We start from the raw sequence: 22,431 nt of genomic DNA, 5'->3' as shown, positions 1-22,431 counted from the left end.
ATTAAATGATGAAATAACTAACATTTGGTGTTATGACTACCCCCATGCAAGTTTATCAAGGAATTCAGTTTAGGGAGTTTTAAAGACACTCCCCAGTTACATCTGCAAAAAAGGGTGAGATTTTACATTGGCACAAGTTGTAAAACTCCATCTGTACTTGTTATATTTAATTTTTTTTTAAATTCCCCATAACACACATTTTGTCCACCTACAACACGTGTCATTAAAATGGTTTATATGTATATCACAGTATTTACTGCATTTTCCCCTCATGCTTATTCCTTAGCTTGTCCTTTTTATCAGCCCAATATATTTACATCTGCAACATGTAAGATTATGCAGTGAAACAGGTGTTAGTGAAATTTAAAGCTGCATTCCCACAATTCTGAAAAATTCTTTGGGCATCAAATCCAGTCACTGAGCGGACCTCAGATGCTAATTCTACGTTAGATGTGAGAACTCAGGGTTTAGGCTTTCCACCTCCCTCTCGTTGCTAGTGGGACATATTACCATCCCAGGGGTCACACATGCAGGAGGCGGATTCCTGGTTTCTGTCAGGGAGTTGCAGCTGTCTAGGGACAGAGCCTCACTGCTGGAGGCCTCGGGGCCTGCCATAGTGGGAAAGACAGGTATATAACCAGCTGCCTGGTTTAAAAATATACAGATTTTGCCTAAGAGCTTTTAATTCCACTCATGGCTTTGAGAGTGCTTGTACAGCCCATCTTCAAACAGTGCCCTGGCACACCATCAACTGACTTCTGACTGCTTGCACCAGGACCTAATTTGCATGTATTTACCATAAACCCGCCGACACATGGGTGGGCGCAATTTCCCCTGACAAAACCAACTGCTGGAAGAAAGCAGAGAGATAGGGATGTGGGGGAGTGTGTTGCCAGGTTGCTTTCCACCTCCACCCAGCCCAGACCCATCAATATTCGGCAGGGGGAGGTGGGAAGCCTAGGTCAAGATGTTAATGTTTCTGCTGCAAAGTTAAATCCAATCCCAACTATTTTGAGAAGTGATTCCTGTTGGTGCTCCTAGTGGAGACTTTGCTGTGGGGAGGGGTGGAAGCAAAATGAGTCACATCATCATTCAGCTCCTGTCCTAAGTGAAGAATAATTGAGGCAAGCAGCGGTTTATTTTCTTTCCGTATCAATGGTGTAAGAATATTGGAAATCGGGACAAATTGACATATAATTTTCTTAATAATACCAATCATCATGCTCTGCATTTTGCTGAGTGTGCAGCTTATTTTGCTGACTAAATTCAAAGTTTACTAATTAAAGACATTGGGCTCGATGTTACCAGGGCTGCGGGTTCGCGGCGGGGGGGCTATTGGGTGCGTGGGTAACGCGCCCAGTGAAATCAGTCTGCCCCCCGCGCGATCGCAGTCTAATTGGATCCACTTACCTGGTCTTCCGGGTTCCCCACTGCTGATCTGCGCGGCGGGCGGGCTGCGCATGCGCAGTAAGGTCTGTCAGCTGGAGGAGCTCTATTTAAAGGGGCAGTCCTCCACTGACAGATGCTGCAGGACATAGGCAAAATTACAGCATGGAGCAGCCCAGGGGGAAGGCTGCTCCCAGTTTAATGATGCCTCACTCCAGGTATCATTTGATGGGGTGAGGAGGAGGGGGAGGACAGAGATCTTCCCCCCGGCGGGCGGGAGGAAGCGGCCTGCCTCTGCCACTGGGAAGGCCTGGCTCGAGGTGGCAGAGGAGGTCACCTGCACCACCAATATATCGCCCACCTGCATACAGTGCAGGAGGCACTCCAATGACCTAAGTAGGTCAGCCAAAGTGAGTACATTTACTCATTCCCCTACACTCCATCTGCCATATCACCGCCCCCACCCCACACCTCCTTCTGCACTGCCAACACTACTCTGTCACATCACCCCTCATACCCACTCAAAGCTCATCCTCATCTTACCTGCACTTACTCACCTCACCAGTATTCATCCCGCCACTACCACTCAACCCAATCCTCATACAATCTCATGGCTCTATCTCATACTCACCCTCTCGTGCATCTCTTTCACAGTCAGCCTCACTCAACCTGCCACTACCTGTGCTGCAGCCACAGGGCATGCATCACATATGTGCAGTAGGCAGCGTAAGGCAAACGTGTCGTGAGCATGAAGGGGATGCACAAGGGTGTTTGAGGGTTCGTCATGGTTTTTACTTATATTGAATGTCTCACCAACTCACATTACATATTATATTGGCACCACTACTGCCACGTCTTTGCGAATCTTGTCTGGTTTGTGCAATAATGCCCTTTCCTGAGGATCACAATGAAGACCCACAACTGATGACACCCATTGTGTCACTGCAGAGTGGGTGTAGGTGTATTTGCAGGGCTCTTTTGTGCAGACGTCGGCAATGTCCCCGGTGGCACCCTGGAAGGATGCGGAGAAGTTGTTGAGGGCATTGGTGACTTTGACAGCGACAGGTTAAGAAGATGGTGCTCGGGCCAACCGGGAGCAGCTCGGCATGAAGGAGGCTGCAGATGTCCACGACTACAAGTCGAGTGACTCTGAGCCTCCGTGTGCACTGCTGCTCGGAGAGGTCCAGGAAGCTGAGCCTCGGTCTGTGGACCCTGTGGCGAGGGTAGTGCCCTCTGCGACGCATCTCTCTCTGCGGTTGCCCTCCCTCCTGCTGTGCAGGTGGATGTGTCACAGCACTCTGTTGTGGAGCTCCACGTGTCAGAGGTGGATGGCGTGGCTGGCGAGGCTGGTGATGCTGTTCGCCCTCCGAGGAGGTCATGGCTGCAGTTACGGCGGCCCCCATCTGGAAGATGTACATCTGAGGGGGTCCGCAAGGTAGGTACATGTCTCTGGACCCCGGGGTAAGTATGCAAGTTGGTGAATTTTCTTGTCAGGAGGAGGGTGGTGGAGGCCAAACTTTGTCCTAAGTGACAGAGTGGCCTCCTGCAATGAGTGAGGGTCTCCCCCCTCACCTGTCAAATGGACCTTTGCAGCTGCAACAGGCTGACAGCTGCAACACGTCCATTTGATCTGGGAGTGTTTCCCCCAGTATGGGAAACAGTCCCAGTTGTTTGTAAAATCCCACCCCTCCTCACATATTCATTTAATCAGGTCAGTTAATGACCTGAAATACCTCAGCAAATACTGTTAAGTGGCTTTAATTGCCTGCGGGATTCCCACATGCGGAGGCTGCGCGCGCACGCTGCGCGTTAGTGGGGAACCCGGAAGTGGGCGGGTTGGAGCCGGGCTCTGGTCCCGCTCCGGGATTCCCCGATTTTCGGAGCCCCCCTGCCAGGAACAAACCCGATAGCGGGTGCTAAAATGAAGCCCATTGTTTTATTTTTGATAGAGCACATTTTCTTGCAGCTAATTTCATTCAATGTTTTGACTCAAATTCAGCAAAATATAAACTAGAAAATCAGAAGACCTACGTATAGCCATATATATGAACAGAGTGAGATTTTGTAATATAAAAGTGTCAATTAACCTGTAGCACTTGGTGCTCAATAGATGCATTTGTCTTCGCTAACTTCACCATCTCCATAATTTGATAAAGGGTGAATGCAATAGTAACCCAAGGTGATGAACTGATAGCCCAGGCTGGCTTGGTAGCATCTTCCTGCTCCTCCTGATGCTTGGTCTTTTTCAGAGGAAGTTTAGTTTCAAGGTGGGGCATCATACTATCTGAGTGATGTTGTACAAGATCAATAGTTGCTATGGGAACAGGACTTGATGGAACTGGAATCCGTTCTGCCAGCATTTTCTTTTCTAAATGGTCAAAAAGAGACAAAATAAAATGGCTCCACAAATATTCCCATTTTATAAAATAGAATATATAATACTATGTCTATTTATTGAATACAATAAGATGGAGGAGAAATCCATCATTTTTCACTTATGAGCAACTTCGTACAGGAGTACATCAACTGTGAAGTAAAATAATTACATTTAATACAATACTCTTTTAATATAAGATGAATATAAGATAGCCACTAACAGATCAAATAAAGAATTTAGGAGGAATTGCTTTACACAGAGAATGGTGAGAATGTGGAACTCGCTGCCACATGGTGTGGTTGAAGCAGATACTATTGATGCATTTAAGGAGAGATTTGATGCATACATGAGCAATACGGGGACAGAGTGGAAAGAGGTAATTAGAGTGGGAGGAGACTTGCATTGAGTACAAACATTGAACTCTTTGTTCAAAAAAACTGTCTCCTTATACATTCAGGTTGACAAATACTCTGGTTAAGTGTATGTTTTTTAAAGCCAAGTACAAACCCATCTGGTGAAGTGTATAAAAACATTCTATTAGTAGGTTTGCAGTCTGCAGACCGTGTGTGCTTCAGCAGGAGGTTAACCACAGTTACACCACTGCAAGTGTCATCTGCTAACTGTTCATCTTAATAGTTTACTCCAATACCTCCCTGCAACATTAGTACTTAACATTGTAAATATATTTAGGCCTCTGGAGGACTCCATTCTGCCTAACAAGAGTTGTTCAGCTGATGCTAGGGCAAGTGCCACTGAAACACCCTTACAGGAGCTGGTGGCCTGCCCCAACTATGCAAATAACCCCGTCCCTGGAATTTGGAATGGGATCTCCAACTTTAGGCCAGGGTGGGCGGGGTTTCCACTCCGCCCCACATATGCCAGAAGTTGGGGGCCCAGGAATTTGCAGGTCCTTGTTTTTACTTGCATACCTCCAGAGGGTAATGGATCGGGAAGGGAGAGGGAAATAAAACCATCTCCTAGCAGCTGCTTGCAGGGAGCCATTAGCAGAGGCCTGGAAGAAGGCCACCCACTTTTCAGTTGGACTGGGGAAGGGTACATGGTGTAAAGGAGCTAAAGGTAAAACAAGTTTTAAACATATATTATGCAATAGTGTTTCAATGAAAAGTTAGTCAGGATTAGCACAATTCCTTGAAGAATGCTAAGAAAACGATACAATAATGGAATAGGCAATATTGAAATGTCTCAGTGTTTGCAAAACTAACTGACTCTGGTTCTGTTTCTACTGACAATAAAGTGATATTAATAAATACCTTCATCTTCATCAGGCACTGCCAGCCATTGGATCAAGGCAAAAAGTAGGAGAATCACTAGCGAGGCCATTCCAATCCCACGGAATGTTTGTGGAGCTCCTGGAATCCAAATCGCACAATTTTACTCTACAGTCATGCCCAGTTCACTCATTAATCACTAGCAATTTAACATCTACAGCAGATAACTGCAGTGAAGGGTATCACAACAGACGGTGAAATAAAACCTGGTATTGCTGAAATTCAAATCACACAGTATAACACCACGTAAGTTCAATAGTCATTTTAGCATGGAAGCTTACCACCTGCTATTATTCACTATAGTACCCATCACTTGCAAAACAGAATACAACAAATATCCGCATCAGCTGGGCTGGAACAAACACTGGTCCTAGGTGTTCTAACCCACCCATTCCCCTCTGATTATTTATTTATCTCCCACTCTCAAGGTCAGCCATCATTTGCCTGATAAGAAGAGGCAGACAAACCTGGCACCCAGCCTCTATTGATGCCGTCCTGTAGGTGCTGCAGAGAGTTGCCCACAGTATTTTGCCTCCAATATTCTCCTCCCTGCAAGGAATTGCCTGAACTCTGATTGGCATCTCCCTGTGGCAGAACTGAGATTGGGAACCTCATAAATGGGGAATCGGAGACAAAACAATTGCCATCTCGTCATGATCAACGAGCTGTCAGTGACATCTCCTTCTTACTTTCGAGTTTTGAGATAAATCGAAGAAAGTATTGATCACACTTCCCACTTTATTCAAGGCCGGTTGCTACATGTAGGCATTTGCATTTTTAAAAAAATAATTTCTTGTCCTGAGTCAGGCTCTATCTTAGATTTTCACCTCCAGTTATAAGGGCAGAAGTTCAGAACTTGAAAGTCACTAAAAAGCATTAAGTCTCAACTAACTTTTAGCAGCGTAGTAAGTCTTAATGACTGCCAAACAACTACAAATTAACTTTTAAAAATGTGGAGGCTCATTACTCATGATTTTAATAGTTTTTGGACATTTAAAAAATGTTTTTAAAAAATTCAAATTTTTAAAAACTTTTTCTTTTTGTCTCTTTTATAGAATCATAGAAGAATCATAGAATCATAGAAATTTACAGCACAGAAGGAGGCCATTTGGCCCATCGTGGCTGAAAAAGCGCTATCCGGCCTAATCCCACTTTCTAGCTGTTGATCAGTAGCCTTGTAGGTTACGGTACTTCAAGTGCATATCCAAGTACTTTTTGAATGTGATGAGGGTTTCTGCCTCTACCCCCCTTTCAGGCAGTGAGTTCCAGACCCCTGCCACCCTCTGGGTGAAAACATTTCTCCTCAACTCCCCTCTAATCCTTCTACCAATTACTTTAAATCTATGCCCCCTTGTTATTGACCCCTCTGCTAAGGAAACTAGGTCCTTCCTATCCACTCTTTCTAGGCCCCTCATAATTTTATACACCTCAATTAAATCACTCCTCAGCCTCCCCGGTTCCAATGAAAACAACCCCAGCCTATCCAATCTTTCCTCATAGCTAAAATCTGAGCCTTTTAATCTTACACTCTCTTTATTTCACTTTCTCTATGTCATTTTATTTGGGTTTTTAATTTGCTTGGGTTGCCTATGAACTGCACTTCCTGTTTCTCACAGCATGGCTTGCTTCAGTTCAGGGGAGAGGTAGATCCTTTCGCCTCTCCCACGGGTCCAAGGTTCCCAGGAGTTAACGCTGGAATGTTTTCAGCTCATCATTCAAGGACGTTGCCACACAAAAGCTTGTGCGTGAGTATAAATCTATGGAATGGCGAGCGCGTTCGTTCGCCACTCGGAGCAATTTACAGGCTTTATTATAAATATCTGCTGAAATCACAAAAGATTTCAAAATGCTGGAAATGCACTAAAAAGTGTGAAAAAAATTTAAAATTTCCCCAAGAGCATACCCCACACGCTCCTAGGAATTAAATTTTGCACCATCAGACCATACTTCCCCCTTGAATTATTTTTTAATCTACCACTGCAAAGATTGCACTTTTAGGGATTTAGTTTCCCCTATAACACAGCTGTTGACATTGGGTGTAGTTTCAGCTGAATTCATAACATGCCTTGAGTTTTAATTTTCATAGAAAAACAAAGTGAATTGTGGAATGTGATCCCAAAACACTAATAAAAATCTTGAAATCCAATATAATGAAAGGGAATGAACTTATCCAATCACCTCAGACTTGGTCGTAGACCATTATTCAGGGTTGTTTTTATTTGTACGATTTTTTTTTGAGTTGTCAGCATTTTTGGGGGCGGTGTCGACTTTTTTGATGCTGCTTGTCAGCTTTTCCAAGCATTGTAGGTTGGCGTGTGTGGCAATCTGATACGAAACCTCACCACCCCCCCACAGCCCCCCTGCACCCCCTACCCCCAAACTCTGGCTCTGTGCCAGTTTACAGATACACGCCTAATGTAAAAGTAGGTCACTCACACACCGTGTAGGAAAACAGCATGTTTCGAAAAGAACAATGTCCAAATTCAGTCTAGCTTCAACAGATCAAGCTCCACAGAATCGTTTAAAAACACTGCTTTAGGCATTGCCGTTTATCCAACGATCCAGCACAGTTTTGATTATTTTGTGTCTACAGAAGTGTAAAATGGGGCAGAGCTTCTTCAGGATAAATCACTTTCTTTGCTTCACTTTGAAAGCTGCTATACTGTGCATTGCAATGGAAATGGAACAGCATAAATTGAACTCGCTTTGGCAGTTTTAATAAGAACAGTAAAGGATACCAATATGTAAGGCTATAAATACAAGTAGTTATGTTGTTCAGCTCTGATATTTTTTTGCCCATGCTTCTTTCATCAATGTAGTGACTTCAGCCATGTATGGTTTCAGTGATCTTCTGGTACCATTCCTGAGTGGCCATTTCTCACGTGTAAATTTGGACAGTGTCATCAGTATGCTACTAGACAATCTAAGGCTGTCACAACTGAGGATGATGTCATCCTCACTTGATGTTAACATACTATTATGTTCCTGCAGGAATTGTTGGATAATGATCTGGAATGTACTGCCTGAACTTTCAAAAGGGAATTGATAGGGAAAGATTTGCTGGACTACAGGGCAAGAGCAGGAGAGTGGGACTGACTGGATAGCTCTTTTAAAGAGTCGGCACAGGCACGATAGGCTGAGTGGCCTCCATTTTTGTTGTATAATTTTATGATACCATAACTCCCAGCCCGGTGGACACTGGGGCTGATCACAACACCCCAAAAACTACCGTGGCTGACACCAGCTAACTGAGCATGAACTGGGGATTGGGCCTGGCACTTCCCTGGTCTGTATGACTCAGTACTGTACCAGTCAGTGCATTTATTCAGTGATCCTGGACATTTTGGTAGGAAGAATAGAAAAGCAGAATATTTTTTAAAAGGTGAGAGACTAAGAAATGTTGGAATTCAGAGGGATTTGGTTGTCCTTGTACACGAATCACAGAAAGTTAACATGCAGGTACAGCAAGCAATTAGGAAGGCAAATGGTATGTTAGCCTTTATTGCAAGGGGGTTTGAGTATAAGAGTTAAGAGGTCTAGCTGCAATTATATAGGGCTCTGGTGAGACCACACCTGGAGTACTGTGTACAGTTTTGGTCTCCTTACCTAAGGAAGGATTATACTTGCCTTAGAGGGGGTGCAACGAAGGATCACTAGATTGAATCTTGGGATGAGAGGGTTGTCCTTTGTGGAGAGATTGAGTAGAATGAACATAAGAACATAAGAAATAGGAGCAGGAGTAGGCCATACGGCCCCTTGAGCCTGATCCGCCATTCAATAAGATCATGGCTGATCTTCAACTTTAACTCCATTTTCCTCCCCTATCCCCATATCTCTGATTCCCTTAGAGTCCAAAAATCTATCGATCTCAGTCTTGAATATACTCAACGACTGAGCATCCACGGCCCTCTGGGGTAGAGAATTCCAAAGATTCACCACCATCTGAGTGAGGAAATTCCTCCTCACCTCAATCCTAAATCGCCCACCACTTATCCTGAGTCTATTCTCCCAGGTTCTAGACTCTCCAGCCAGGGGAAACAGCCTCTTAGCATCTACCCTGTCAAGCCCTCTAAGAATTTTATACATTTCAATGAGATCACCTCTCATTCTTCTAAATTCCAGAGAATATAGGCCCATTCGACTCAATCTCTCCTCATAGGACAACCCTCTCATACCATGATTGGGCCTATATTCTCTGGAGTTTAGAAGAATGAGAGGTGATCTCATTGAAATGTATAAAATTCTTAGAGGGCTTGACAGGGTAGATGGTGAGAGGCTGTTTCCCCTGGCTGGAGAGTCTGGTACTAGGGGTCATAGTCTCAAGATAAGGGGTCGGCCATTTAGGACCTAGGTGAGGAAAAATTTCTTCACTCAGAGGATTGTAAATCTTTGGAATTCTCTACCCCAAGGGGCTGTGGATGCTCAGTCGTTGAGTATACTCAAGACTGAGATCGATAGATTTTTGGACACTAAGGGAATAAGGGATTTGGGGTCAGGGTGGGAAAATGGAGTTGAGGTACAAGATCAGCCATGATCTTACTGAATGGTGGGGAAAAGGCTTGAGGAGCCGTATGGCCTAATCCTGCTCTTAGTTCTTCTGTTCCTTTATTTTCTTGTGGTCTGGTGGCATGGAGTATTAGCGGTTTAACCGTCAATGCCATGGAACGGGCACGGGCATAACCTCTTTCTGATCTGTGCTGTCCTGCTAGGCAACTGCTGCCTGGATGTGGCCATTAAAATGAAATGAAATAGTGCAGTCTCTTAAAGACTGAAACATCAATAAAAAAATCTGCCTAGCTTGTCTTGAAAAACAGCAATTTTATTCTGCAATATTAATATTTAAAGTCTTCAAAAAACAAATGAACTGCATGAAGAGAATTTGTAGAAGACTAGAAAAGACAATTTTGCAGGCATTAGATGTTAATGTGCTACAATGAAACAGAATGTAAAAGAGGAATGGTTTTTCCAAGATATCTTGATAATAGTAAGCACTCTGAGCATTATATTTATTAAATTCTCTATTTGTGACAGTGCAGCTTTAAATTTTCATTACAGTAAATGACATCGCTTTCCCTAAATTAGCTGAAGCATGTCAAATTCACCGTTTAGTGTTCAACACAGCTTGAAAGCAAGATAATGAGGATAAAAAGCTGCTGTTGTTAGATAAATAATGATCAATTCTCTCCCAATCATTGATATGCCAGTGCAGGAAACATGGAAAAAAGCCATCATGTCATTACTTACCAAAGGCATTTACCATTACTCCTCCCACCATGGCACCGCAGCCTCGGCCCAAACCCAGATGGAGCCCTTGTAGAATTCCTTGGGTAGAAGTCCTTAATGCAGGAGGTACAGCTGCACTGAGATAGGAGATGCATGCAGCCCATACTGCTGCATGGGTAACGCCTGCATACAAACAAAAATCTTTCAACATTTGATTTATACTTTATTTGGAATATAGAGTGTCATCTTTACATAATAATCTGGAAGTTTATAGTTCAATTATTCAGACACGCATTAGTTTGCACATTTAAAAGAAAATGTATCATTTTCTAATAAGGCATCGAGAAACTCAAGACAAAGGAAAATAGACTTGACTCTTCAGTAGAATTAATTACATCTTTTTTTGAGCTGCTTAAAGCTTGTCCAAAATCTTTTCTCGACTTTATGCAAACCATATAAAAGATATTCAGACAACATTGCTTTAATCCAATGACTTGGGGCACTTTCTAATCTCTCAGAAATCCTTGCTGAAAGAACTATCTTCTTAATGACTACAATGGTGTATGTTGAGTGAAAATACCCATAATGAACAATATGGGTGCTAGGCAGGAGCCTTCACGTTGAAAAACAATTCCACAGCACCACTGAGCGAGAGGATGAAGGCTCAGTTTACCTCCTTCCACTCAGTTCCTCATCTTACAGGTAGCAAGTGGAGGAACCATTTTACTCGATAGTTTCTGTGTTGATATGTCTGGGAAGGATCATTATAAATGTTTTTTTCTGCCATATGTTGAGGTTTCAAAATTTTCTTGACCTTCTCCTTACCTTGCAACACCTCCAAGGGGAGCACGTACCATGCATTTTCCACATAAGAAATATACAAATAACGAGCTGTATTACAGGCCAGGCCAATGTACAGTACCCTGGGACACAAACAGAAGCACAGTTAAGCACAGAAACAGGGATTCTTTGAAAATAATGTAAGTGCGTTCAGCCCCAATGTTTGTGAAATTCTAAAAGACTCCTATGGCATTGCTCATGGTAAGTCGAAGAATATATATTGTTTTATATATATCAGCCCACTAAGTCCTGACTTTTAAGTTTCCCTTTTTCTCCAACTCTTTCTTACTCTTTTGTTTTACTTACTTCTCTTTCTCTCTCCTGTTAGTCCCCTTTTAATTCTCCTTTGCTCACTATTCCCCTTGCCTCTTAATTCATCACTTTTTCTCCTTAGCAAACATGCCTCTAAACAGCGACCCCAGAGAAAGAGTCACTGAATCCTCACTAAAGAGTGGCTACAGAACAATGATGTTTACCATTTCATTGGGCCTATGAACATAGAACGACATGGGAGTTAGGAAGTATGTGGGAGGATGTACCTGGAGTCCAGGATGTAGAGGCCTAGAAGTGGGTGTCATGGTGCTTTTGGAAGAAGGGTTGAAAGTTGTTGCGGCCAGGTTCGTGAGCGGATTTCAGTTATTTTTGTAATTTTTTTTATGTGTGTGATACATGCTAAATTTTTGCTGGGTATATAGTAGATGGGTTAGAAACTGGCATAGTGTTTGTATCATGAAGGATTCTCTGCTGGATTGTGTGGTTACTTAGAATTTTTTGATGGAACGTAATTGGGGAGAAAATTGAAATTGGGAGCAAGGTTTTGTGTAATATGATTTGTGAATAATGAAAATATAAAATAACTGATTACAAAGGAATAAACACTTAACCAATGAAAATGAAGAAAATTGATAGACAGATTCAACAATCACAACAGACAGAAGAAATGTTATTAAAAAGATCTAGAAACTGACTGGAAATAAGTGAAAGGCTATCAAATGGAGGCGGCTCCAGACAAGAATGTACAATTCTTCCAAGTTATGATGCAAAGTTTATTTGCTGACAGAATGACTTAGATATTTTATACTATAGGTCAACAAGTCAGAATCCTGGATCATACCCAGGACTGATGTAGTTTGAAACAATATTAATATATTTTATATAAAGTCATGTTTAACTGTTGATTTTAAAAAAACTTTACAGATTGCTTTCATGTTTTAATGGAAAGCTTTTAACTGAGGCAACTGTACAGTATATATATGTCATATACAGAAAACTAGAATGCCCCATAGTTACCTGGCAGGGTATACTCTTCTCATTGTATTCTATATTACAGTAGAGCAACTTTAAAACAAACATAACAAAGTTACTATGTCAAGTTAAACGTTACTGAGCTAGGTTGAGGAGATGGAAAAAGCAGAAAAATCAAGTTACACTAAACAACTTAACTTGAAACCTTTGCATTCTGGACATTGATTCAAAGTGCCTGTAAATAAAGTGCTATATTCTTTGTTTCAAGTTATGCAGAAGCTGCATTTTTAAATCAAAAGTAACGTGATCCAAATACTATGGGGGAAGAATTCGATAAGGCACATTTTTGGGCCTGGGTAGCATGATCCGTTATTACCCTGGGCCCGATGGCCCCTACACAGGCAGCACGTGAATTTCGAGCTGCCTGCTGCTTACCATGATATCTCCGAGCAGCCAGTGCTACCCACGCTGATGAGAGGCTGCACGGAAAATGAGGAAGCCGGAAATGGGCGTGCTCAGCGCACATCATCAGCAGCCTGCACCTTTTCTCCGATGATGCACTGGAGGCCCCGGAGGATGGGGTGGATGAAAGGAGGGACAACTTGTACCTGCAGGGTGGCAGGAGACCCTCCAGACTGCAGCTCCGCAGGCACTGGCAGGCTGTGGCCCAGGAAGTGAACGCCAGGAGCACTGCACCACGTATGTGGGTTCAATGCCAAAAGAAGTTCAATGATTTGACACGAGTGGTCAAGGTGAGTGAATGAAAGTGTCAAGTGGCACATCCTACCAACCGCAGCACTGCTCCATGCATCACACCCCCCACCCCGTCACCCATCCACCAACGAACACTGCCCATCCATACGCAATGCTGCACTTGGCATGCTGCATCTCACCCGCACATGGTACCATACTTGCAGACCACACAACCACCACTCACAGGTCACACACACTGGCAGCTATTCGACCATGAGAGGCACATCACCCACACACCTTTCAGGATATTCACTGACATACTGTACTATGTCTTGCAGGAGAAGGTGGCGCATAACAGTTGGCAGCAGGAGAGACCTGAGGGACGACGGGAACGCTTACAAGTCCTCACCCCCCTCGAGGAGACAGTGCTTCGGATCGTTGGGCGGGCCGTCGCTGCAGCTGTGACCACATGCCGCACTGGAGGACCCGATGAAGGGGGTCTCTGCATATCTAATGATCCTTCTTGTTTCCCATATCTCCCTCCACCCCTAATCTTTTCTGACTCACGTGCCACAGATGCTGTCAGCATGCACGTCTTACTTGCTCCTCTCCCCACTCCACAACTCAACCTGTTTCCCTTTGTCATTGCAGATACCCAAGAACATGTGGTGGCACCATCCGAGGAGGAGGAGGAGGAGGAGGGGGACACTGAAGCCACATCGCCACTCAATCTGACATTTGCTTCCACCAGCTCAGAGACTGACACTGCGCGTCCGTTAGGGTTAGTTTAAAGGAGGGATCTGCACGTGGTGAGACACCGAGCACAAATGCGCAGGAGCCAGGGCAGGGGGAATGGTTACCACAGGTGCCAGCTCACCGGAGGGCAAGGTCACTCACTAGTTCTGCTACAGAGGAGTCAGATGAGGACTTTGATGGGTCAGACTACAGAAGACGGCTGATGGACGTACACCACCAAGTGCTTGGGGCACTGGAAAGCCTGCCAGAAAGCCTGCGCACAATGAGAAGGGGCATGGAGGTGTCCAACTCCAACTTGGCGCAGAACTTGGAGCCCATCCTTTCCAACATGGAACGGGTGGTCACCTCCATCAGCACACCTATGGAACCCACCATAACGCAGTGTCAGATGGCCGCTGTCGCGGCTTCCATTGCAGCACAAACTGATGTGATCAAAGGTCTGCAAGCTACGGTTGCTGCTCAGACTGCTGTTATGGAAGCTCAGGCTGCTGCTATCGTGGCTCTGAGGACCACTGAGGAACGGGGCTTCCAGGACGTCACAGCACTCCAGCAGTCCGTTCTCCAGCTGATCACCAGAATGTTAAGGCACCACCCCGAGAGAGTGGCAGTGGCGCCATGGCAGTCGGACCTGCTGTCCTCTCTCAGGACGACAGCCTTCCTGCTCCCACCCCTGCCACTCCGCCACAGCCAGACCAGACTGCTGCAGCCCAGGCTGAGACGGTGCAGTCTGAAGCCGGGCCCTCCAGGCCCAGAGCTGCTCGAGGTCATCCTCCAAGGCCATCTGCACACTCCTCCATTGAAGGTCAGCAGCCTTCCACCACCCATGCTCCAGCCACTGGGGAAGCACCTCGTAGGAGCACTAGGAAAGGTAGAAGCACACGAACAACAGGCATTAAGGGAATGCAAAAGGGTGAATAGTTCTGTTCTGTTTCCATATTTTATTTGTTAATTGATAAATGTGACTTTGAATTTGCATTTGGTGTTGGTTTTCATTTGTGCGATGAGCTGAGGGGGATACCAATGTGTAATCAGAGGGAGGCCGATTTGATGTTCATGTGGGAGTGGACAGGTGGGAAGTGTAGTACTGCTGGTGAGTCGGGGATGTCTTTGACATTATTGATAGCAGGCACGGATCAGGCGAGCACGCAGAGCCCTTGCAGACAAGGCGTGTGTTCCCTGTTGCACCCTTGCATCCTCCTTCGGCTCCTCCCCCTCCTCCTCCTCAGCCTCTTCCTCCTCCTCCTCCTCAGTCTCTTTCTCCTCAGCCTCTTCCTCCTCCCCCTCCACCTCTGGCTCAGGGTCTTCTCTGATCATCGGTGGCAAGGGCTGGTCCATCATGGTGAGATTGTGCAGTATGCAACATACCACCACAAATCTTCCCAATCACTCAGCGGAGTACTGCAGGATCCTCCAGACCGGTCCAGGCAGCGGAAGCGATGTTTCAGGCGGCCTATGATGCTCCATGACGTTGCGTGTGGTGGAAAGGCTCTCATTGTAGGCCTGCTGTGCACATGTGCGTGGGTTCCTGACCAGAGTCAAGAGCCACGGCGTGAGGGGGTAGCCCTTGTCGCCCAGTAGCCAGCCTTTGACTTGCCGAGCCGGGTGAAAGATAACTGGCACGTTGGACTGCCACATAACAAAGGCCTCGTGACTGCCCCCAGGGTAGCGGGCATCGACCTCCATCATTTGATGCGTGTGGTCACACACCAACTGCACATTCAGGGAGTGGAAGCCCTTTCAGTTGATGAAGACGGGCGAGTTGATATGCGGGGCATGCAGGGCAATGTGGGTGCAGCCAATGGCACCCTGCACCATGGGAAAGCCAGCAATACGAGCGAACCCCCATGCTCGCTCGTTCTGCTTGCCTCCGTCAAGAGGGAAGGCGATGAACCTGTCCCGCATCTCATACAGTGCTTCTGTGTCCTCCCTTATGCAGCAGTGCACTGCATACTGTGAGATGTTGCACATGTTGCCAGCAGAAGCCTGAAATGATCCTGAGCCGTAGAAGATTAGCGCCACAGTTACCTTCCCAGCCACAGGCAATGCTGTCCTTGATCTGCTCTGAGGAGGCAGTTGTGCCCTGCTTCTCCTCATCCTCCCTCTCCTTGCAGCTTGACCTGCTCTGCGTGGCCTCTCTGCATGCTCCCAGTCGTGCTCAATGCCCAGCGGGAGCCCTGACGGACCACCCATGGTTGCCAGGAATGTTGTTCAACCACGGTTGTAACTTTTCGAACCGTAAGGCAGTACCTGCCAAACCACTCTCAAATGTACTCTAGCAACTCTCAGTAAGTTTAGGGAGCTTCAAAAAACACTTCCTATTCCCACCAGCAGCCAGAAGCAATAATCCAGCAACTAACCTGTAAATCTGGCACGTTCCCTTTAAATTGAACTGGTGGGGGGTCCTCCAAGCACTCTAAGACATGTTCAGGTGTGCGTGATTAAGACTATGCACTGAGTTGAGCGTTAAGGTCCAAAATGGCATCTATCACTTTAAATCTGTGTTGCACAATGATTGTACGCATTTTCTCCCTACTTTACACGCTGCCGGCGTTCGGTATTTGCACATGCACTAATACCTATATCAAGATGACGTCCAGCACACGTCACACCGGAAACGTGCGTGCGCAGCCAAGATGCCATCTTCGAACTCCGAGAGGCTGCGCAGCACCAAAACAACGAGCGCTAGACGGCCCAATTTAGCGCCCAAAGCTTCCATCAGCTGAACTGGAATGAACATTCTTAGAAGTTCATTAATGTAAAGTGTAATATGTACATCCTATTCATAAAGTTGCATGAAATAACAAGTGGATATAACTGTTAAAGGATCGATAGCAAGTGAGAAATCCGTTTTCTATTAACCCCTAAAGCTAAAAGCCAGCAGAACTTTGTTCGCAGTGGTAGTCTTCACAGGGGTCACAATTCTGAGGGGGCTTGACAGGGTAGATGCTGAGAAGTTGTTTCCCCTGGCTGGAGAGTCTAGAACTGGGGGACATAGTCTCAGGATAAGAGGTCGGCCATTTACGACTGAGATGAGGAGGAATTTCTTCACTCAGAGGGTTGTGAATCTTTCGAATTCTCTACCCCAGAGTGCTGTGGATGCTGAGTCATTGAGCATATTCAAGGCTGAGATGGATAGATTTTTGGACTCTAGGGGAATCAAGGGATTATGGGGATCAGGCGGGAAAGTGGAGTTGAGGTAGAAGATCAGCCATGATCTGATTGAATGGCGGAGCAGGCTCGAGGGGCTGTGTGGCCTACTCCTGCTCCTATTTCTTATGTTCTTAAACAGCCTGACCTTGAGGTTAAACAACACATTGAGTACTTTTAGATCTGAACCTTCTAAAAATTCATGCATGCTTAGAGACTAACTTATCTGAAGTGTAGCCATAATAGGTAAATTCTACGCTTTGCTTAACCTAAACACCAGCAGCTCTTGCTAGGCTTTGGGAGCACGGATGGCAGAGGTTTGGAGAGCCTGGAACTTCTTGATATTGACTGGTACAAGCTGGTGCAAAGTGTATGAAGTAATGTAGTTAGAAAAATAGAAAAAGGGCGAGATTTTAACACGTGGTTAGAAGATGAAGCAGAAGGAAGAGAGCTAGAAAGTTGACCTCAATGATTGTAACGTGTGATCTACAGCAAAGCGTCGCCATGGGTTACGGGGTGTTGTCTGAGTATGTTCCTTTAACCCTGAGTAAACTTGGAAGTGTTTGACTCTTGCATCTCAAATACTAATTTCTGGTACGTAGATAAGGCCTGCAGCCTATTTCAATCCCTATATAAAGGGGTACAGTTTCCAATTTGGGTGCAACCTAAATGTGCTTGAAATTGCGCTGGTTAGGTTAGGCTTCAAGTTTCCACTAAAATTCATTTGCATATTCACAAATGTAAAATCTTCCATGAACCAGCGCAATTGGGCAGCGTAACAGAATGTAATTGTTCATTTTTTTCCTTTCCATTAAAAAGTATTCCTTGATATATTTAAAAGTGGTAACCTGGTGCAGTTTTATTAATACAGCTGAAAATGAGTTTATCACCAACAATAAGCATTTTTAAAAAGGGTGTCCAGTTCTCCACCTGTGAGTAATCTGATTTGAAATCTCTGAAAATGACTTTAAAAAACTGTACTGAACCATTTAATAGTTTCATTGGTGTACACTAGTCAGTTTCTTAATACATTAAATATTTTTTGACATGAAAATACTTTTAAAATGTGCTTACTAACGCCTGTCCGCCTGAGAAATTGAACGCAATTTGAGGAGCCTTCCTGAACCAGTGCAGTCGGTGGAATCTCGCGATTTGACCTGAGGGCGTGACCAGTTTTGTGGGCAGGGCCTGTTTCGAGCAAATTAAATCTTGAACTAGCGTAAAAGATCGAGGAAAATACAAGCATGAGTAGTTTTGGGCTTAACTCACGTTTAAAATTCCCCGATCTGGCCGATTCCACCCAGATTGCACTGATATAACCAATGGAAACAAGCAGAAACTTGACACCAATAACTCTAATGTCATCAGAGGCAGTAAGACTCTCTTTGGGAGAGATTTTTACTTGGTGCCTCCGTCGTCCGACTGCTGGTGATGGCAAATATAAGCAGTGGCCACTAGCACATAGATTTCATGCACCTAATTGGGTCTGGCCACAGGTGGGCTGACCTCTCATCTGGCCTGTCCAAGTACATCCGAGAAGGTAGGAAGAGGCAGGCAGTGCAGGAATCGTGTGTGTGTTTGTGGCACTCTCAAACCGGTATTCAGCACTGAATACCAGTGAGGGTGACGACACCTCGAAGGAGTGCAGTCCTGAGCACGGCACTATGGGGCAAAGGACTGCACAGGGGGTCACAGTGAAGTGTAGAAATGCAGTAATCATAGGGGATTCGATAGTCAGGGGGACAGACAGGTGTTTCGGTGACTGCCAATGTGAGTCCTGCATGGTGTGTTGCCTCCCTGGTGCCAGGGTAAAAGACATCACTGACAGGGTGCAGAACATTCTGCAGGGGAAGGGAAACAGCCAGAAATTGTTGTCCATGTGAGTGCCAACGACATAGGAAAGGAAAGGAATGAGGTCCTGTGGTCAGAGTTTCAGGAGCTAGGGAGGAAGTTAAAAAGCAGGACCTCAAAGGTAAGTAATCTCTGGATTACTCCCAGTGTCACGTGCTAGTGAGTACAGAAATAGGAAGATAAGACAGGTTAATACATGGCTAGAGATATAGTACAAGAGGGAGGGCTTCAGATTCTTGGTGCATTGGGACCAGTCCTGGTGCAGGAAGGACCTGTTCAAGATGGACAGGTTGCACTTCAACTGGGCCGGGACAAATGTCCTCGCGGGGAGCTTCACTAGTGCTGTGGGGGAGGATTTAAACCAATTTGGCAGGGGGGTGGGCACCAGGATGTAGCACTGGAAAGGAGAAATACGGTGCACAAAGGATTGGGAGAGACAGATAGCACTACAGCAAGAAATAATACAGTGTTAGGTGGGATCAGACTAAGAGAGAATACAAGAAGGTCTAAGATAGGTTTGCAGTGCATGTGTGTAAACGCACAAAGCATAGTAAACAAGGTTGTTGAGCTGCAGGCGCAAAATAGCCACATGGGAATATGATGTAGCGGCGATAACAGAGACCTGGCTCAAAAAAGGGCAGGATTGGGTACTAAATATTCCTGGATATAAGGTGTTCAGGAAAGATAGGGAAAGAAAAAAAGAGGGGGATTGGCAGTATTGATTAAGGAGAATATAATAGTGCTGGAGAGAGAGGACATCCTGGAGGGGTCAAGGACAGAGCCTATTTGGTTAGAGTTAAGAAACAATAGAGGCACCATTACACTACTGGGTGTATTCTATAGGCCACCAACAAGTGGGAAGGATATAGAGGAGCAAATTAACAGGGGATTTTCAGAGAGATGCAAGAACTAAAGTGATAACGGGGGACTTCAACTATCTTAATATAGACTGAAATAGTAATAGTGTAAAGGGCAAAGAGGGAGAGGAGTTTCTGAAGTGTGTTCAGGAGAACTTTCTTGATCAGTATGTTTCCAACCCAATGAGGAAGGAGGCATTGCTGGATCTAGTTCTGGGGAATGAAGTGGGTCAAGTGGAGCAAGTGTCAGTGAGGAAACATTTAGGGATCAGTGATCATAGAATCATAAAGTGTAGATTAGTTATGGAAAAGGACAAGGAGCAATCTGGAGTAAAAGTACTTAATTGGAAGAGGGCCAATTTCAGTGGGTTAAGAACGGATCTGGTCTGGATAAACTGGAATCAAAGATTGGCAGGCAAAACTGTAATTGAACAATGGGCGGCCTTTAAAGAGGAGATGGTTTGGATACAGTCTAGGTACATTCCCACAAGGGGGAAAGGTAAGGCAACCAAAGCCAGAGCTCCCTGGATGACGAAAGAGATAGAGAGTAAGATGAAGCAGAAAAAAATGTCAGGTTGATAATACAATGTGGTTGATGTGGTGCACATGGACTTTCAAAAGGCGTTTGATAAAGTGCCACATAATATCAGTAAAATTGAAGCCCGTCGAATTAAAGGGGCAGTGGCAGTATGGATACGAAATTGGCTAAGTGACAGGAAACAGAGAGTAGCAGTGAATGGTTGTTTTTCGGACTGGAGGAAGGTAGATAGTGGTGTTCCCCAGGGGTCGATAGTAGGACCACTGCTTTTTTGGATATATATTAATGACTTGGACTTGGGTGTGCAAAGCACAATTTCAAAATTTGCAGCTGACACAAAACTTGGAAGTGTAGTAAACAGTGAGGAGGATAGTAATAGACTTCAAGGGGATATAGACAGGCTGGCGGAATGGGCGGACATATGGCAGATGAAATTTAATGCAGAGATGTGCGAGTTGACACACTTTGGCAGGAAGACTGGGGAGAGGCAATATAAAGTAAATGGTACAATTCTAAAGGGGTGCAGGAACAAAGAGACCAAGGGGTTTATGTGCAGGAATCTTTGAAGGTGGCAGGACAGGTTGAGAAAGTGGTTAAAAAAGCATACAGGATCCTGGGCTTTATAAATAGAGGCATAGAGTACAAAAGCAAGGAAGTTATGTTGAACACTGGTTTGGCCACAGCTGGAGTATTGTATTCTGGGCACCACAGTTTAGGAAGGGTGTGAAGGCCTTAGAGAGGGTGCAGAAAAGATTTACTAGAATGGTTCCAGGGATGAGGGACTTCAGATATGTGGAGAGACTGGAGAAGCTGGGGTTTTTCTCCTTAGAGCAGAGAAGGTTAAGGGGAGATTTGATAGAAGTGTTCAAAATCATGAAGGGTTTAGATAAAGTAAATAAAGAGAAACTGTTCCCATTAGCTTTGTTGCTTGCTGCCCTGCATTGGTTGGACATGTTGAGCATTGAACCTGCTAAGGTTCTGGGTCTCTTTCAACTTCAGCCTTAGCTATTTCAACATCATTTATGGAGTTTGTGTGTTACCCATTTCTCCTTCCTGTGCAGTACTTCCCATCTGCCTGTTCAAGTGAATGGAAAAGATCCCATTGCACTATTTGAAGTGTCCTGGCCAGCATTTATCCCTCAACCATCACCACCAGAGCAGACTAGCTGGTCATTTATCTCATTGCTGTGCGTGGGACCTTGCTGTGTGCAAATTGATGTTGCGTTTGCCTACAATGTAACAGTGATTACACTTCAAAAGTTGATTGTGAAGCACTCTGTCCTGATGACATAAAAGTCACTATATAAATATAAGTTCTTTCTTTCTTACTTAACGTATTTTGTCCAGCTGATTTTCCTCTGCTTTTCTCCTAGGAAATGCTCAGTCCCCAGGAGCAAAGCAGCGGAAAAGGGAGCAGGGACCCATAATTTCCAAGGTTTCGCCTGGGAGAGGGAATGGAGCACGTGCAATCATTCAAATCCTTTGGCTATAGGGTGGGAGCCAATCCCGATACTGTTTGGAAGGGTACCAAAAGAAGTAGGACTTAAGCCTATTGCCTGGCTCCCTCAGAATAGAGGAGCTTAAAGGGGCAGAGAGGACCCAAAAAGGTAAGTGCCCTTTTTTTCCAGGTACCTCATTAATTCTTCGGGGCTTCAAGTCCTCTGGCTGCTGTTTTGGATCCTCAGCCATTACCACTGCCTCAGGCCTGCAGCAGCTGTTGGATTTCACCCATTTCCAGGCACAAGGTTCTGCCATGGGGTGGACCTGCTCCTGGGGAATTCTAGGCCTGAGTTAATGACGTACTTGGGTTCAGGTCAGATCACACTGAGGGGGAGAAAAATAAGCCCTGTAATGTTTTATTACAAGAGGTATTGAGCCAGAGACTATAACATTTTAAAAGGAATATTAAAGGATCCAGGGAAAGAACGGAGAAATGGGATTAGAGTAGACAGCTCCAGTTGAACAGCTAATGATGGGACAAATTGCCTCCTTCTCTGCTGTAAATTCTGTGAAATATGTTCTTTCTGACATGAGAGTAAATCAAGTGTTAAAATAGATCTTGGTGTTTTCAACCCTAGATAAACAAACACCTTCTCCATTAATTTTCTGTTTACGAGTTTAGGTACTTTTTGGATTTTGATTGAAAAACCATGCTTCCTTTGGATAACAGTAGAGGTCTCAGCCAATTAAAGTCCTCAATAATCTGAAATTTACCTTTCCTGACACTCC

General features: G+C 44.9%; 1 protein-coding gene across 2 annotated transcripts in view; it reads right to left on the bottom strand.

The window, feature by feature from the left end:
* The window catches only part of mfsd6b (major facilitator superfamily domain containing 6b), a 65,596-nt gene that overhangs the window by 3,099 nt on the left and 40,066 nt on the right, over window positions 1–22,431 (bottom strand). For both annotated transcript variants that reach the window (XM_067987738.1, XM_067987739.1), the window contains exons 3-6: window positions 11,101–11,198; window positions 10,297–10,458; window positions 5,035–5,133; window positions 3,474–3,754 (exon numbers count right to left, since the gene is read on the bottom strand). In XM_067987738.1, coding sequence (XP_067843839.1) covers window positions 3,474–3,754; window positions 5,035–5,133; window positions 10,297–10,458; window positions 11,101–11,198 — 640 coding nt within the window. The remainder of the gene's footprint in view (window positions 1–3,473; window positions 3,755–5,034; window positions 5,134–10,296; window positions 10,459–11,100; window positions 11,199–22,431) is intronic.

The sequence above is a fragment of the Heptranchias perlo genome, chromosome 7 (genome assembly GCF_035084215.1).
Source record: "Heptranchias perlo isolate sHepPer1 chromosome 7, sHepPer1.hap1, whole genome shotgun sequence".
NCBI lineage: Eukaryota > Metazoa > Chordata > Chondrichthyes > Hexanchiformes > Hexanchidae > Heptranchias > Heptranchias perlo.
This window is presented reverse-complemented; position numbering and strand designations above follow the sequence as displayed.